At 30.4% G+C, this 18790-nt stretch overlaps 1 protein-coding gene and 2 long non-coding RNA genes across 3 annotated transcripts; 2 read left to right on the plus strand and 1 right to left on the minus strand.

Annotated features, from left to right (window-relative positions):
• Positions 1 to 321: 321 nt before the first annotated feature.
• On the minus strand, positions 322 to 756 carry LOC136081210 (uncharacterized). Its single transcript, XM_065798508.1, has one exon. The coding sequence runs from the start codon at positions 754 to 756 to the stop codon at positions 322 to 324; it is 435 nt and encodes a 144-aa protein (XP_065654580.1).
• Positions 757 to 2495: 1739 nt separating this feature from the next.
• Positions 2496 to 3035, plus strand: LOC136080958 (uncharacterized). The gene is made up of 3 exons (XR_010638761.1): positions 2496 to 2564; positions 2667 to 2723; positions 2859 to 3035. It is a non-coding gene; the product is annotated as an uncharacterized LOC136080958 (long non-coding RNA).
• A 3303-nt stretch (positions 3036 to 6338) lies between these two features.
• On the plus strand, positions 6339 to 9064 carry LOC136080959 (uncharacterized). The gene is made up of 3 exons (XR_010638762.1): positions 6339 to 6462; positions 8819 to 8853; positions 8987 to 9064. It is a non-coding gene; the product is annotated as an uncharacterized LOC136080959 (long non-coding RNA).
• The last annotated feature ends 9726 nt before the right edge of the window (positions 9065 to 18790 follow it).

Here is an 18790-nt window from a genome sequence, read left to right on the forward strand (position 1 = left end):
TTGCACTTTTATGGTAACCTTCCTACTATTTTGGGCACTTCTTAGATCTTTTTTGGTATTTCTTTGATACTTCAGTAAAGGTAATAGTTTTTTTTGTACATTTTTTTTTAACTTTGTTTTTTTCCTCTCTGACTTTTTGTTACTCAAGTAACCGTCGTTTGACTTTCTCATTTGTAAGGAGTTCTCCACATTTTGCTTCCTTTTTTGTTTTTGGTGTTCAATTATTGCTGCAGTTTCTGCAGATACATTAGGACATATGATTGACCTTAAAGCTTCTCGCATAGCTGATCTTGGCGTTTGTATTCTTGGAGATTTAGGGCTTTAACGTTCAGGTGATTGATTGAGAAAGTCAATACCTGTTATTCTTGTTTCCATCTTTTCTTTACTTAATGGTGAGATACCTGTACCACGAAATCCTGCTATAGCATTTGCTGGAGAGAGTCTTTGACACAATTGTTTCAATAATCCTGTAAAAGCTGTCTTATCAATATTTTTTTGTTGTATTTCTCTTGCAAACTGCTTTAAAATTTTTCTCCACTCATTCTTTAATGGTCCAAAGACAGCTACATCTAACGGTTGTAATGCGTGTGAGTAATTTGGTGGAAGATAAATAATTTGGATATGGTTGTCCATGGCCGCTTTTATAGTACCATATGTTAAATGACTTCCATGACCGTCATAAAGCAGGAGTATTGGTTTTTGATCTTGGTCAACAAATGGTATGAAGTGTTCGACAAACCTAAACAAAGAATGCATTTACTTCTATTGAATTATTTGTACCGCCTTCAAGAACAACAAAGGCTATTCAGTGTAAATACATTAATAAAATAAAGGAAAGAAAAAAAAGTTAAAATAAAAAAGTGAAAATTATAAAATTCAAGTAAAATACCAGTTTTCAAACAGAAAGTCTTGCATCCATCCACTTGCTGTTGCCCCAAAGGCACATCCTGGTGGTCCATTTTCTACTCATTTAGAATACAGATAGCCTTATCCCTTAAAAACAACAAATGGCGGAAGATATCTTCCATCTGCAGACACACAGAACAGCACAGAGTACATAGCTTTACCAGAAGAACCAGCCAGTTCATAGGCATCTTTGCTTTTTGGATCTACAAATACTCTCTTCGTTAAGTGATTTGTGGAAAATAGTAAAAAATTTATCTACAACTTCATGTGTTAAACTTTTAGCTCTTGAAAATGTAAGTATTTCAGGTTTGCGTAATCGAAGTTTATCAACATGACGCTTCTTAAATGAAATTATTCAATCTTTTCCAAGAATTCCATTTTTAAAAGTAGTTTTTATCCTCATTGTTGTGCAAAATTGACCTACTAAATTACAAATGTCAAGAGAATCTAATGGAAGACCATATCTTTGACAATACTGCGCTGCAGCTACAATCACAGTTTCATCATTATCACTCAGCACATTTTTTCAACCTTCACGTTTGTTTGCATTAAATTCTTGTTGTTTTATTCTTTGTCTCAATGTTTCTTTAGGAACAGAACATTCTTTAGCAGCATGATAAATAGTATTTTTTTTTCTCACATACTAACACAATTGCTCTTTCCAAACTATCAGCATTGTACTTGGGTTTTATTTTTTTATTATAACATCTTAGCATTTTTTAAATACTTTCTAAAGTAATATTTATGAAAAATCTGTTAAACTTTTAGTGAAATAAATTAGCATAAATCATAAAATATCACCAAAAAAATATTTTAACACCATATAGGTAGCAATTCCACGGCTTAACAAAAAACATTTGACGTTTGACAAAAAACACGTAATTTTCATAAACTTTGCTCTGTTATATCTTTTTGTATGGTTAAGCCAGCGCCTTGAGGTTTTTTGCATCAGTTAGTTTACTCAATTTCAAAATATACTCACTTTCCAACCATATATAGAAAGTACTAAGCTTTGTATGGCTTCATTTATATATTACCCATATCTTGAGACCGTTTTTTTTAAACGAAGCTTTTGAAGGTAAGGATTCCTAAGATCTTAAACACATCTAATTTTTATGAAACTTTCCATATTTATTAAGAAAAGGACGAGGAATCTAATGGAATCTGGACGTTTTTTAACATTTATACAAAAAATTTTAGTTCTCAGCGTTTAAAAACTTCAAGGTTGATTTATATAAAAAAAAAGTGTTTTTGAAAAACGTCCAGGTGGAAATTGCAAGTTTAGCCTTTCCTCTATTTAAAACAAGTATTTACTTAAGTTTACCTAAAGAATTGGTACTTAGGATTTGCATATATAAATTATGTGTATATATATATGCTTTTGTTCGCGTATTTAATGACGTTATCTGTTTTGATTTTTGCGTTTGTTTTGGTTAGATTATGAAAATTAAATTGAAAGTGAAAGTATAATTCTTAAAATTTTAATCAAATGAAAATACATCTTTTACTTTTTCCCAGGTAAAAGGTCTGCATTCTTCAAGAAAGTTAAAATCTTGATTTTTACTATTTTAACTACAGATTGCTCTTATTTAAACTGTTTTTTTCAAAACAGAAACCTAAAAATAGTATTCAACAAAAGCTTATGAAAATGGAGTTGTGTAAGAAATTCTTTATATCTTTTTATATTTATTTGCCTCTATTTGTTTGTTGATTAAATACTATGAACTCTTGTAATAATTATTTTAATTCCTTTTTTTTAGGTGTTGACATTAACAATAGTCTCACCAAAATGGTTGCTCCATCTATAAGTCAAGAAAGTAAGTCAAAATTATAAATTAGGAATACTGTAGCACAAATTTTTTTTATTTTATTAATTCAATTTATTGAAACCAAAATAATCCACCCCTTATTTTTCTTTATGTCACTTAAATTAAGTTTAATTTTAATTTTAGTATCTGACACTGTTATGGATTATCTTAATATTAATGGAGGCATTGTATCCCTCAAAAATCCAGATTTTGTTTTAACCAATCGCCATTTTTTACAAATTTGTAAAGAAAAAGATAAATTTAACTTGACATGGCCAAATCTTTCAGTATTTTTTACATCCTTGTTTAAATACCCTATATCTAGAGTTATACTGATCAAGTGCCTTCAAAAGTCAAAAGATTTTATTGCAAAAGTAAATTGTGCCAAAAATTTTGATTTAACAAAGTATTTTTTAAGCTCTGCTTTATCTTTTATTGGTGCTTTTCCGGATGTTGTTGGTTTGTCACCTTCTGATGCTTGTTCTACCCCAACTTCTATCCACAATAGTGAAATTGTTCCAAATCAAATTACTGTTTCTGTATCTTCTGATTTGAACTTGCAAATTGCTAATGATGATTTTTTGTGTTCTGTTACCCCAAGCTATATTGTATACACCCCTTTAGGAAATGATTCTGAAAATTTTCTTCTTGAAGCACAAGTTAATGAAGTGAATCTGCCAGTTTCCAATTCAGATAAAAAACTACCTACATTATCAGGAGATTTGGCCTATCAAATAAAAAAATACAAACAGAATAGAGAATTAATTATCTTAAATTACAAAATAGACAAATTAATAAAAGATGTAATGAATATAAAAGAAAATATCAAGCAATCTTGTCAAAATACAATGTCAGAAATGTCAACAAAATAGAAGTTAGAAAGGATTGTAGGATTAACCAATTGTTGCAAAAAAATTTTAGATTAGAAAAAGAAATTGATTTGGCTAGAAAACGTTCACAATCAGATAGACAAAAGGCATGGTATTTTAAGAAAAAAATTGAAAACACTGTTTTGAAAACATCTGATGAAACGAATGATTCAATCTTAAAGGAGAGTTTAAATTACTTTGAAAATCTTTCAGAAGAGCTGAAGGAAAGAGTTAACTTTTTTGAAAAAAATGTAATTAATGTTTTTGAAGAAGGTAGATATAATGATGAAATTCGCTCTGTATATTATGACCTTTTAAGTAAAAATGTTTCTGTTAACAATGTTGAATCAGTTATCAGAACTGTACTACAAAAAATGGCTGGAATTTCATGTGGCACACTTCCAAAAAAACTCTTTGGCTGCTGAATTTTTTAGTGAAATGAACCTTTTATCAAAAGCACAGGTTAGAGAGGCTATATTGGATAGTACACACAATGTTCTTCATACAGATGGCACAAAGTATAACTTTAGAGAGATTGGTAGTTTTCAAGTCACAACGTCATCTGGAAGCTACACGTTTGGGATAGAAGATATGTTTTCAGGCGAGGCGCAATCTTATTTTGGAGAGCTAAAAAATTTACTCACTGATATGTCTCAGATATTTTCTCCTGAAAAGGAAAACTATGAGGATGATCTTCGGAAGCTTATTTTTTCGTTCAAATCTTTGATGACAGATGGCACCATAGTTAATTCAAGTTTTTTTAGCCAATTTAAACATTGAAGAGAAGCAATTTTGCCTTTTGTTGTTGAAAACTATGATCTACTTCCTTTAAATGAAAAATTAAAAATTTCTCAAATGCATCATGATTTGATATTTTGTATGAACTTTCAAAACTTACAAGCTATAGACATGGCGATCAACGGAACGGGAAAGCTGATGAATGGAGGGCATTTTTGCATAAAAAGTTTTCAAAAAATTTTATGGTTTTATTTCTGCATCATCGGTTTAACATTATATTTTTACTTGGTGGAGCAACGTATTTTCATAAAGATCATCTTAAAGAATTTGTTTTTAATCTTGATGGTTCAAATTTCCTTCATGAATCAATTAGGCATGGTATTGACAACATAATTTTTCATTCTTCAACCAGAGCTCTGGGAATTTTTAATAAACTGATATCAGGACCTCTTTTTCGTATTATTGAAGAGGAAGGTCATATTTTTTCTTTAAATACCGTTTGGTTGCAAATGTTTAATTATTTTGTTTGTTGTTCTTCTGATGCATTAATAATGTTAAGTGGTTCTACATTTTTTGATGTCAAATATCTCACTAAGAATGAATTGTTTGATTGTTTGTTTTTTAACTGTAATGACCCACTTTTGGATGCCTTAACACAAGAATGTCTTGAAGTTATATGTTGTTCGTGTTCAGTTATGATCAAGAGTCAGTTAAGAGACCAATTGCCTGGAGGGAAATATCACAATCCAGATGTTGGTGTCCTTGAGGAAACTCAAAACTGTCCGCGTACTAACATTGTGTCTGAACGTGACTTTGCTTCTTATGACCGCAGGTTAAAAATGAAACCTAACATGACAACAGTAGCTGCAGCTGGTGTCATCATGTTTAACAATAACAAAACAGCTGATTGGATATATGGGAAATCCCAGGAAAAATTGGCAAGGCTAGTTTTACTAGCAAGGCGAAATAGAAAAGGATATATCAGAAAGTACAGAGAAAAAAAAGCAAATATATTGCAGTACAAAATCGATGAGATGGACAAGCGCAACTTAGAAAAGGAAGTAAAGGAGCAAAAGGCAAGCGAAGAAAAAGAGTTTTCGACAACAGAAATTGGGAAGGATGGTGGTTTAATTTTGTGTAAAGAGAATTTGGAGCAAATCTTAGGTACTGAAAATGAAATTGTAATGAAGTTGCAAAGACAAATTAAATTTCGAAAAAAAGTACTACAGCAAAAATTTCCAGAAAAGTGGCTACAGTTAGGAGAAAAGGTAAAAGGTGAAAATTACAAAAAATTTGGTATAGAGGCGTTAAAAACAAACCTGCTATCAATTTTTAAGTTTTTAAAAGATGCTCCAGAACAACGAGCAAATACAATAAAATGTTCAGTCATCAGACAGAATAATGAAAGACAAGAAATGTTGTTAACATTAAAAAAAAAGGTCAGATTAGAGGGTGACACTAAATTATTATTGGAAACTAGAAAAATAATAAGAGCAGGCACATCAAAGGGAGGGGTTCCAAAGTTTTTAGGAAAAAGAATTAAACATAAAATGGTAGATGAAGGTGGAAAGGATGTATGGTATTCAGGGCTCGTAGTAAGTGTTTTAGATGACAATGAACTTGATTATGAATGCGAGTTTGAGATATTATGTGACGGATTTGAGGATAAATACGATATTGAGTTAGTCAAAGAGTGGAGGATGAAATGTGTTGTGATAGAGGGAAAGGCTGATGGCTATGTGGAGGGCGAAATTAGAAAAAAACAAAAATGTTGTTAATATTGTTTTTGACGCAATGTCAATTCAACTTCAATTTATTGCATTTATATTTGCTATTATTATTATTCAATTTAATGTCTTTATGTTTGTAATCTGTTTGGTCATCTGGAGCAGTGTTTGCGCACCCACAATTCTTTATATGTATATTTGATTTCTGTTGGACCTCTGCATCCATGACAACATACTGGTAAGTTATGCTTTCTATTTTTGCACTGATATACCATTAATATATCTATCCTTGTGTTTAGGTATTTGTGAGTCATTATATGTATATTTTTGTAGGTGCATCTACAAGTCATAATATGAATACCTGTCTTCTGTTCACCTCTACAGCGGTGTTGATCTACTGATTAGTAATTATTTGTATGTTTGTGTTTACGCACCCGTAAGTCAATATATGTATGTTTGTGTTTATGTACCCGTCAGTCATTTTGTGTATGTTTGTGTTCTGTTGGATCTCTGGAGCGGTGTTGACGCACCCGTAAGTCACTATATGTATGTTTGTGTTTATGTACCCGTCAGTCATTTTGTGTATGTTTGTGTTCTGTTGGACTTTCACTAGCTCCTTAAAACATCACCCTTTATAGTATTTGTAGAAAAGAGTAAGAGAAGCAACACTATGACAGTGGGACAATGGTTGGCTACAGCGGCAGGTCTTGTTATTCTATAATTATTTTTATTTTTAATTTTTGTTAATAAACTTGTGTCACCCTCTAATCTGAGGTTTTGTTAACAACATTTCTCTTTTCTTTTTGATTTTTTTTTTTTTTTTCGAAATTTATTTGTCTTTGCAACTTTATTACAATTTCAGTCACAATAAAAGGATAAGACTTAATTGAATGACGAGTAACACGAGAATGAATTTCAGTAGATGGCACAAGAGACGCTAGCTCTTTAGAGCAGTGCCCATTATAGTATTTGTAGAAAAGAGAAAGAGAAGCAACATTACGACAATGTGAACTATGTTTACAATGCATTTTTGAACCTTGACTAAAAGAGAAAGGGCATTATTGGAAGATCCGCCCCAGATGGGGCAACAGTATTTCATACTAGGAAAGATTTGAGATTTATAGAGATAAAGAATAAAGTCCAGAGTAAGAAAGTGTTGAGCTCGATAAAGAGATGCAATCTTAGCAGATGCTAATTTTGCAATGGATTTGATATACAGTTTCCAAGAAAGATAGGAAATAGGAGTTAATCCTAGAAGACGAAGGGTAGATGACTCATGGAGTACATTACTGTTAATAAATATAGGAAGATCTAGATTATGGCGATAACGATTAGCTGAAAAAAATTAAGTTTTCTTTGAGTTAAAGTTCACCAGCCACTGTGAGCCTAATGCTGTAGCAGAAGTGAGATCCTTTTTAAGCTCAAATGCCCCCTTCAAGCAATCAGAGAGTGTTGCGTTCTTATCAAGGCAGGAATAAATGGTAGTATCAGCTGTAAAATGAGGCGATTGAAATCCATAGTGATGATCAGAAAGTAAATTATTAGATTCAAGAGGAGAGCATAAGTGTTTGTTAATTAAAGACTCAAAACCCTTGCTTATAATTAGACCATTAGATATATCTACCTTCTTCAAGAACGTCAATTACATGTTACAAGTTAAAATGTCTTTATTTGATAGGTGAAATCACCAGGTAATATAGGTAGTATCCAAATTAGAAACTGGAAGATTCTCTTGATTAAATTGCGTTTTAATAAGAAAGTTTTTAGAACCATTTCCTAAAGGGATGTATGCAATAGAAGTTGGGGTAACAGCATGAAAAGTCATCATTAGCAATTTTCAAAACTAAATCAGAAGGTACAAAAACAGTAATTTGATTGGGAACAATTTTACTATTGTGGATAGAAGTAGGGGTAGAGCAAGCATCAGAAGGTAATTACTTTTAAAGTTGGAAGTTACTGGAAGAGCCTAGATGAAGTTTATATATATATTTTTTTTTTTTTTTTTTTTTGTTATTCACCTCCTCAAGGCCAAGAAGGCCACTACAGATTAGGAGGCTACTTAATAGTGGTTATAACCCTCTCTCAACTCTATAACTCCGAAACACGAACCTCGACGAACAAGGCCGCTGCTCGGAGAAACTAGTTGAGTGCGGTACTACCAGGGACGTGGTAGGGATCGAACTCGGAACCTCTCGCTTATGAAGCGAGCGTTTTACCACAACACCACTACTGCATATATAGCTAGATAACAATTAACAGACAACTTAAAAAATTGCAAAAAGATGGGTAAATCCATCATGCCAGACTTTATCGAAAGCCTTTGATATCCAGAGCAGTAGAATTTGCCTAACCACCTCTATGTAATGCTATGTAGTACCATTCTGTAACAACAGTTAGCAAGTCAGTTCTTAAACAAGATGATTGAAATCCATTTGTTTCTTATGTCATCTGCAAATAAAGCCACCTTTAGGCTTTTCAGGATGATCACTAGTTTTGGTTAAAAGTTAACCCATTACTTAGTGACACAAGTGTGACTTAGGAGCGTTTAGTGCCACAGGGTCTGTGTTTTGTGATTGTGATGTTATTGTTGTGATGTTTTGTGTTGATAGACAACTTGGCTTACCTTCTCGATGATGTCTATTGTTAAAAAATGATTATTAGTTTGTTTCGTTATTGAAACTTGCTACTTCCAATCATTCACTAAAAGCCAAGAAATGAGTTTTAGAATAAAAACATTTTTCTATGTTATTTTAATTTTTTTTTATCTTAGGCGTTTTCATAGGTTCACATAAGCAATCTTAAAGAGTAACTTTCTTATTTTATACTTATTTAGTTTTAAATGTTTTTAATTTATATATTTTTAAAATGAATTAACAAAATATTTTTAACACGTTATTGTGTATCTGTGTTTCTAATAATAATATTTTTACATTTTTAGATATAATTTCTGCTGTTATACCTGCCTATTGCAGTTGTAAGTACTCCAAATTTCAGAAAGTTCGTTTGCTGTAAGTTATTTTTATTAAAAATTAAATTTTAACTTTATTGAAGAAACTTCTGTTTGTTAAATAGGTTATTCTGAATAATTTCGACAGATTTTAATGCCCTTTTGTAGTAATTTACTGACCGGTCTGTAAATTATACAATAATTTCAAAATGATGTATGATTTGGATTCCATGATTCCTTTATGCATATTTGTATGGTGTAATTATAATAAAACCCCAAATTTTATTTTCCAAAACTAAGTAAATAAGTGAAAACCATCAGTCTGTAAAATAGATGATTCTGGTTAATCTCGTCAGATGAATAAAATTGGGATAATTATGAAAAATTTCGAATCAAATTAAATAACGGTTGAAAAATATCAAATATATTCAAAGTCGGTATGCCCAGTTGGTTTGTGTAGCCCTTTTGCAGTAATTTACTGACCGGTCTGTAAATTATACAATAATTTCAAAATGATGTACTATTTGGATTCCATGGTTCCTTTATGCACATTTGTATAGTGTTATTATAATATAACCCCAAATTTTATTTTTTAAAACTAAGTTAATAAGTGAAAACCCTCAGTCTGTAAAATAGATGATTCTGGTAAATCTCGTCAGTTGAACAAAAAAATTTTGGGGTATTTTATTTTCTTATAGTTGTTGGATCACTATTGAAAATTTAAAGTCAAATGTAATAATGGTTTAAAAGTTATTCTAAAGTTAATATGACACCAAAACTAAGTAAATAAGTTAAAACCCACAGTCTGTAAAATAGACAAATTTGGACAATCCCGACTGAATTAAATAAAAAAATGTTGGGGTATTTTATTTTCTCATAGTTGGTGAATCAGTATGGAAAATTTCAAGTCAAATGTAATAACGGTTCAAGAGTTATTCAAGAGTTAATATGACACCAAAACTAAGTAAATAAGTAAAAACCCTCAGTCTGTAAAATAGACAGTTCTGGGCAATCCCGACAGAATTTAAAAATTTTTTTTTTGTATTTTATGTTGAATCATTATGGAAAATTTCAAGTCAAATGTAATAACGGTTCAAAAGTTATTCAAAAGTCAATATGATCCAAAAATACTCTCTTTTTCGGTGCCATAACACTGTAAATTTTCCATACTTAAGCCCTATACCTTTCGTCAAAAAATCATCAATTTTTGCACAACAAAAAATTCAATAACTTTGGATCCGCTTAACTTCAAAGGTCAAATGACCCCTCATTTTTTAAGTCAGGTCAAGCTCTATACGCTGATTTAAATTATATATGTTTTTTTAGAGTATAAAAAAATCGTCTGGAATGGCTAATATAGGTCTTATATAATATTTTATTTGACCTAGGTATTGTTTCATACAAATAAATACACATGTTCCTAATATAAACTTCAAAGACATAAACTTCAAACATAAGTGTTTAATAGTTCTAAAGAATTATTAACACAAAAATAGTTAGGTCTGATGAAACTAATAGTTTTATAATGTTACTAACAACAACTTCGATAATATAATTACATATCATAATATTTTACATACATAGACCCACTTTACCCCACCTGACTATATTTCAAATTTTAAACAAACCATGTGCGTTAGTGTCTTACAGGTATACTTTCCTTAAAATATAGTAACTTTACTTTCAAAATAACCATTTTTCATACGTTTATGCCTTATTTGAATATATTTTCTCTGAAGTTTAAAAACGGAGTTTAAAAATGTATCTAGCATTTTAGCTAAAAAAGTGCCGTTTCTAACAGCATAGCTAGGTTATATTTTAAAATTAATTAGCCTAATATGCTATAACAATGTGGTAAAAATGTCAACTTTATACCTAAAGCCATTATCAATATAACAGATAAATATGAATTAGACCCCACATTACCCCACCCTACCCTAGCCAGTGGCTCTTTAGCTTGTTAAGCAAGCTGTCCTAATAGCCAAATTGCTGTCTTTATCTTTACAAATATCGATAGCTTTTTGCTTGCTTAAAAAAGCTAACGATCCTCGTAGCAAAATCGCTGTCTTTATCATTAAGATTATAGCTAACTATTTGCTAGCCGATTTCCCACCGGGCTGTTAAAGTAAAAACTTTTACGACACCTGCTTGATGATTTCTTTGACAAATAAAAGCGATCACTTCTGGTTTTGGTTTTAAATAAAGTAATCCCAGGAGTTTAATATTTATAAAAGCGAAGCTAATCCAAACCAACATTGCCTTTTTATAACTTGATTTTTTCATTTCAAATTACTTGAGAAGATTACTACAAAATCATTTTCAGATTCTGTTACGTTTAACTTTTGCTTATTGATATAAAGGGGTTATTTCGGTCAACGTGCATGGCCATACATTTAAAAATGCTCAATTGCACAAGCCAGTCTTGAGTCAAATTATAAACTAAATCGAGATTGCAAAGAAATTGGTCATGCACAGAAAAATAATTCATTTAATATTTTGATGTCATTTCATTTCATGCAACTTAGTTACGTTTTTCAGAGTTTTAGACAAATCGTTTATAAATAGCACAAACAAGAGTGGTTCATTTACCTACCCCTGTGGCACATTGCAGACATTTTTTGCTCAAGATGATACATTTTTTCACACTTTGTCAAATCTATTATCTTTTTTAAAAAAAGACATCAATCCATTGAATTGTGAGACCACATTCCAAGTTGTTAGTTAACAACTACTTTTTATGTAGCGCTGTGTCAAAGACCCTGTTAAAATCCAAAAAAACAACATCAATAGGTCAAATCCAAACAACATCAGCAAATTTTTAAGTTCTAAGGTGTTCAAAATGAAACCTTTGTTTTAAGTAAATTTGTTTAGCATGATTTATTTTCAAAAAAACTGTAGGGGAGAGTGGGGTAATGGCGAACTCGGGGTAACTCCAAACATGGTCAAAACAGCATTGTTGAAAAATAAATTCGACAATTTCATTTTACCTGTTGAGAAGGGATCCTATGCTCATTACTAGATGTGCAGTAGTGTAATGAAGCTGCGGATGTTTTTTACTATAATTTGATTTTAACTTTTTCTGATAATTTTATGCAGCTTTTTTCTTGAGTAACACTCTGTTGTTATTTAAGTATTAGTTTGAACTTATACAGAAAAGTTTCAAATGTACATTTATACAGACTTGAAATGCCTTTCATTGGTAAAAGATTACTACATCTATCTAACAACATCTGTGGAGTAGTCCAAGATCATCTGTACACTTTTGTCCTAGATCATCTGTATTTTTCTTTTACGCTAATAAAATCTATCCAATACCATCTGAAAATTCAATGACTCCTAACAATATCTTTAGAAAGATGTAACATCTGGAAGAATTTTCTCTAGATGTAGCTAAATGTGAAAAAATTTCTATATGTAACTACACCTGGTTAAAATAATGCATTATTAATTATTTTATCTTAATAATAACTTCATCTTAAAACCTACAAGATGTAGTTGCACAGATGTTTTAACACTTCGATAACTTAAAAGATGTAACTACATCTGCAGAATCCACAGATGTAATTGCACAGATGTTATTACACTTTGATAATTTAAAAGATAGAACTACATCTGTAATATTCATTTAATTTCTGCATAGATGTTATTTTATTTTTTTATATATATTTCTTATTATATTTTTAATTTTTACAGATGTTGTTGAACAGATGTTATTCGACATGGCAAAAACTGATGTTGTTACCCTGACCCCTTCCATTCTTTTACATGCAGTTAAGGTGAGTGATATCGGTAGTTTCCTGCTAAAGTTTTTTTGTCTTTTTAATCCAAAGGAGTGATATTTGCTGATCTTAATTTCACTTTCAGTTTGCTAGTTTCAAATCACTCTTTGAAAACATACGTAAGTGGAATGGCAAAAGCTGATGCACACTTTTTAAAATAGCTGGATGTAAATTATCAACACCACTTAATTTAATTTTTCCCAAGTTTTTTAAACTTAAAAGGACATATTCATATTTAAAATATTTGTTTAAGGCCTGATATTTTAAACAAAAGTTTTAAATATATTTTGAACTTCAAGTGCTTTCATTGCTTTTATAGAATCTTTGACTGCTTGTTGATTGTTCATGTAGCTGTACAGGAGCTTTGGATTCTTGGAGGTTCTTTTTAACAGGTTAAACTTAAAACTTTTGTCACACTTATTTGATTTCGTCGGCTACTTTTTTGCTAATTATAGTGTGTTTAAACTTCAATTCTGGGTTTTCCCATTTACATGAGCAGTTTTTGTATCTTAAATTTTGTTTGCTTTTAATTAGAAAATTTTTGAGTTCTAGTTTTATCAATTGTTCAACGGGTTCAAGAAAAGCGTTTGAAAGCTGGCTACACCAATTATAAATGTCTTAAGTTGTTTGCGAGTGTGAACCGGCACTCAGTTTTGGCCTATAGCCCTGTTTAAGAAAATCTAAATTTATTAAATGATTTTGTCTACTCTCTTCATTAGAGATTTCTCCAGCCGTGAACTTAAAATTGATAGCTAAGTGGGCTTCCATCCCATATAACAACGGATTATCTCCTGTTGTGAATTTATTAACCTTGTTAACTCAAATAGAACTTCAGTTTAGATAATTAGCATATCATTATAACGTCATGAAGATACTTTTGTATATAATTTTAGTTAGACGTTATAAATTTAGTAATAACCTAAATAGTATTAAAAACTTATAATAAGTTGCAAATATAAATATTTTTGAATCTTTCTAAATATCACTACTTCCTTGAAACCACTACTTTTAACTTTTCTTTTTTTTTGCATTTATAATATCCACTTCTAATTTATTGATAGTATGATACTTTCCATCTTTTTCAACCTTTTCGCTAGAAGTTTCAACATACTGTGTTGCATTATTACTTTCAATATTTCATTCCCACATGTCAAATTAAAAAAAAAACCAAACAATCATTACAAGATGAAGCAATTGACATTAAACATCGAAAGTCAAAACAATTATCATAGTTAAATTTCTTTTTAAATAAAATAATAATTTATAATATCAACAATAACTAAACTTGAGTTAAAAGAGCGCCTAAAAAACTTATGTTTAATAAATATTTTTACTAATGTGAGTAATTTTGTTTAAAATTATTACAATTGCTTAAAGTCATTTTTACAACGAAATGACAATCAAATTAAAAAGATAACAAAAAATGTAAACAAAAATTTGGAAACCAAATAATTAGTACATGTATTTTAAAGAATAGTAAATAAAACATAATTTAATTTAAAAACAAAGCATTGTCTTAAAAGCATAGCATTATAGCTATAAAATTAGGAACCGATCATCCTTCTTAAAAAAAAAAGTATAAAAATGAACAGCAAATGTTTTCTTAAATTATTATCTTGTCTGCAATAAATTCACAATTTGAATTTATTGCAGAAATTTTTCACAAGAATTTTCTGAGTGAATATATTCTTGTGCTTCGCTTATTGATTTGTGTTTATTTTTTATATGGCGTTGCATGTTTTTTTTTGGTTAAAGGAGATGTTGCAAAATTTTTGTTTTTGGTTGAAGGAGATAATGCAAAGTACACATTTTAAAGATAAAAGACGAGTAATACGTTAGCGATAAAATCAGAATCACTTACTTCAGAACTGCTTGAAACCTCACGTACATTAGTGTTAGGAAAAACAAAATCCAGATTTATTTCTTTGCTAATAAACCATGCCAAAAAGACCAATTTTAAATATTTAGAACACTTAACAGGTTCTTTTAGAAAAATTTAATTATTGTTCTCTATTTTATGTTTATTCAAAGTAAATGATGTTAAAGCTTTCATTTATGTGATACAATTTTCTGATCAAAAATTTAACTTTACATAAAAAATCATCTGGAACTGACCAACCTAAAATATCTACATAGTGAAATTTACAATCAATGCGATCATAAACTGGAAATATCCAATAAGATTGCATTTAAATCTGTAATTTATTGTTTCTTCCAACATTTATAATAAAGATTAATTTGCTAAGGGCAGAAGCTATTTTTTATACATAATGCTCAATGTTGTCATCAAAGTTATTTATATGTATACTACATTTTCGAATAAAACTATGAAGCAATTTTGAAAATTTATGCAAGTGGAAAAAAACAACTTTGAACAAAACTAATGAAATAATTTTCTACAAGCAGCCTTATAATACAACTTTTCTCTATTAAAGGCTGTAAACAAGTAAACCAAACAAAAACAATGTTAGCTAATATTAAAGGCTGTAAACAAGTAAACCAAACAAAAACAATGTTAGCTAATATTAAAGGCTGTAAACAAGTAAACCAAACAAAAACAATGTTAGCTAATATTAAAGGCTGTAAACAAGTAAACCAAACAAAAACAATGTTAGCTAATAGCCCCTTAAAGCAAACAAAAACAATGTTAGCTAATAGCCCCTTAAACCAAACAAAAACAATGTTAGCTAATAGCCCCTTAAAGCAAACAAAAACAATGTTAGCTAATAGCCCCTTAAAGCAAACAAAAACAATGTTAGCTAATAGCCCCTTAAAGCAAACAAAAACAATGTTAGCTAATAGCCCCTTAAAGCAAACAAAAACAATGTTAGCTAATAGCCCCTTAAAGCAAACAAAAACAATGTTAGCTAATAGCCCCTTAAACCAAACAAAAACAATGTAATAGCAATGTAATGCTAATAGCCCCTTAAAGCAAAAAGCAGTTGTTCTAAAATTAGCTGTTGAACTCTTAGACCATATAGATTAGGGTAACACAAAATGTCCACAAAAAAAAACAAAAAAACAACAGTACATTTTCCGGTTCTATCAAACTTAGAGACTCTACAAAACAAATTTCAGATTCCTAAATGAGCAGGAAAAGCTACATATAAATTTGAAAATTTTACGTTCCAAGCATTTTTTATTTCTTCACTTTATTTTTTTATTTTCAGATCATTCAGAAAGTTTTGAAAACATGTGTCAAAAAATTAAGATGTTTCTAACACATTTGTTGTTTTTCTCTCTTTCATTTTCAACATTTGTACAAAATGTTTAAAATGAAAGAGAGAAAAACAAAAGAAATTAGCTATAACGCTAGTAGGTCTGTTTACCTGCTTAACTCGCCTTTAATCTATTTACCTACAAACCAACCTCCATCGAATCGAAGTGTTTTTCGATATTACTTGTTTCTAACTTCAGCTAGAGATAAGCGATTCGAACCTATTAAAACAAACTTTTCATGTTCTTGAGCACGAGAGGATGTTATATGCAAAGGGAAAGACGAACTTTGTAACTCAAATACCAAAAAACACTGTTTACTCCGACAAGTTGTAAATATTTGGTCGGTAAATATTAGTCTGCAGGTTTCAGAAATTATTTGATTTCTGAGAGAAGCATAGTAGAAAAGTTTAAATCTCTATATAGCAAATACAAAATTTTGTGCAGCAGTAAAAGTTTTCAAATCAAAGAGCGAATTTCCGACAGCCACATAAATGAATTTTACAATATGATAGAGGAATTGTTTGACATTAGTGCGAAAGACTTTGAGAAGAAGTTGAGACACGACGAATCAACTCCTCGTGATATTTCTGCTATAAAAGAAGATTCGGCCTTCTTAGATGATCAAAATTATTTTTTTTCTAAATTTTAAAGATTTCACCAACTGAGATCAATTGAAAAAAAACATATTTACTTTTTTTTCCTAAACATAAAGAATGATTGTTTGGAAAAGTTTGGTTTTTTTATTTAAATTTATCTTAAGCTAAGTGTTTTAACAACTTTTTGCACAGAACTAACAGAAATATGATCACATCTTCTAAAATTGACAACGAGCTTGAAGCAAGGTTTCCGAGAAAGATCGATAGATGCAAGAGAAAAGAAGAATACAAAGATCGAGTACAGAAGAACAACGATTCAATAATAAGTGATAACAAAGAAGAAATTGGTGAAAAAAGGCAATGGAACCATAATTTTTTTCTAACAATGATATAGATTTCAATTTAGTAGATGAGGAATCTACAGAACCTAAAAAAACAAGAGCTGAATCACAATTAGATAATATCAAAGTATACTTTGCTTAACACTTAAAAAAATTCATTTCAAATTCTGATTAAATCAAAAGAGAGAATATAAACAATTTTTTTTAATAAAGCACGGACATTTTAAGTAAAATCATTCAGTTTTTGAAGTAAATGTATAACTGAGTTAAAAATCTTTGTATTAATTTAGATGCTGGAAGTGTAAGTGTTGAGTCGGAAGTTTTTGTCCCAAATAAAAATGTTAACTTTCACAAAGCAAGCTCAAAAAGTAGGCATCAGTTTAGACCAGCATACTTCAGAGTAGAAAAGGAGATTACCAGTGAGGGTCTCATTGCAGCAACAACTTCCACCAGTATAAGAGCCGGTCTCAGCGTTCGAGATTAAACCCTTCTTATTGCAAGTGTAGTAAACTATTTAGGAGGAGATGTTAAACAATTAAAGTTATGCAGTGAATCTGTCAGAAGGCGACGTTACAGATTTTTAGAAGAGAAAGGAGGCCAGATACGTAATGAGTATATTGATTTAATGGCTAAGAAGATGTTAGTTTTACATTTTGATGGTAAAATGTTAAAGCATATTGAGGAGAACACTAGACAGGCCACTACTACAGATAGACTACAGATAGTTTGAAACCAAAGATGATCTTTTACTTGGTGTTGTGCCAACTGAGAGTGGTAAGGGAATCGATATGACTATAAGTATTATGAATCTCCTAGAATATTTTGAAGTTTGTGACTATATTATAGGATTCTGTTCTGACACCGCAGTAAATAATACTGGATGGAAATCTGGTGCAATAACTATAATGGCAAGATTTCTTGGTAAACCATTTCTTTGGTTATTGTGTAGATACCATTTTGCCGAGATAAATATTACTTAGGCTTTTAATGCAATTTCTAAAGCCCCTGCAAATAATTTGCTAAAAGATTTTCAGCAGAAATGGATAGCAGAGTTTTATCCAAGAGTTTTAGCCAGTAGCACTGTAGAAAATTTCAAACGATTTCCTGAGCAAGACCTTATTGTTGGCAGTGACCTCTGCAAACTCTGTAACTAAAGCACTAGAACATAAAATTTTCCCCAGGTATGTAACAATAATATTAAATGTAACAGTTTTTCCATGCATACGCTTTTTTTTAAAGGATATTAAATAAAAATAACAATGTTTTAGGAATGATTATAAGCATCTCGTTGAATATTTGGCGTATTACATGAACGTTAAATCTGAGAAATTAAATAATTTTCACATCTATCAGCCTGGCGCCTGTCACAATGCAAGGTTTATGGCCTATGCAATATACTTTTTAATGCTTGATATGACATCCACAGTTGTTAAATATCTGACTCCTAAAAAGAAACATATGGTCACAAGGGTAGCATTTATTGTTGCTATTTATTATAAACCTGCCTTTCTTAAATCAGGCAAAGCAGAGCATGCCGTTCTAAATGAATTTAAAAAGCATTTAAAATTGCTGAAACAATTAAAACAGAATGGGGTTATGAAGTTGGAAACTCACTTCATAAAAGCATGAGTAACCACACATTGTATTTGTCTCCTAAAAGTTGTCGTACTATTGCTTGGTGATCCTCATATAAAAGCAGATGCTAAGCGTTTATTCATTGAGAAGATTTTAAAATTTCCAGTTCCTAAGATACCAGAGATTTCTGTAGAAGCTCCATCGGTTGTTATTGTTACCAGTGATAGTAGATTAGAGGACTTAATTACGAAGGAGAGTTGGCTTTTTTTTATACTCACAGGTCAC

The sequence above is a fragment of the Hydra vulgaris genome, chromosome 06 (assembly GCF_038396675.1).
Source record: "Hydra vulgaris chromosome 06, alternate assembly HydraT2T_AEP".
In the NCBI taxonomy this organism is placed as follows: Eukaryota; Metazoa; Cnidaria; class Hydrozoa; order Anthoathecata; family Hydridae; genus Hydra; species Hydra vulgaris.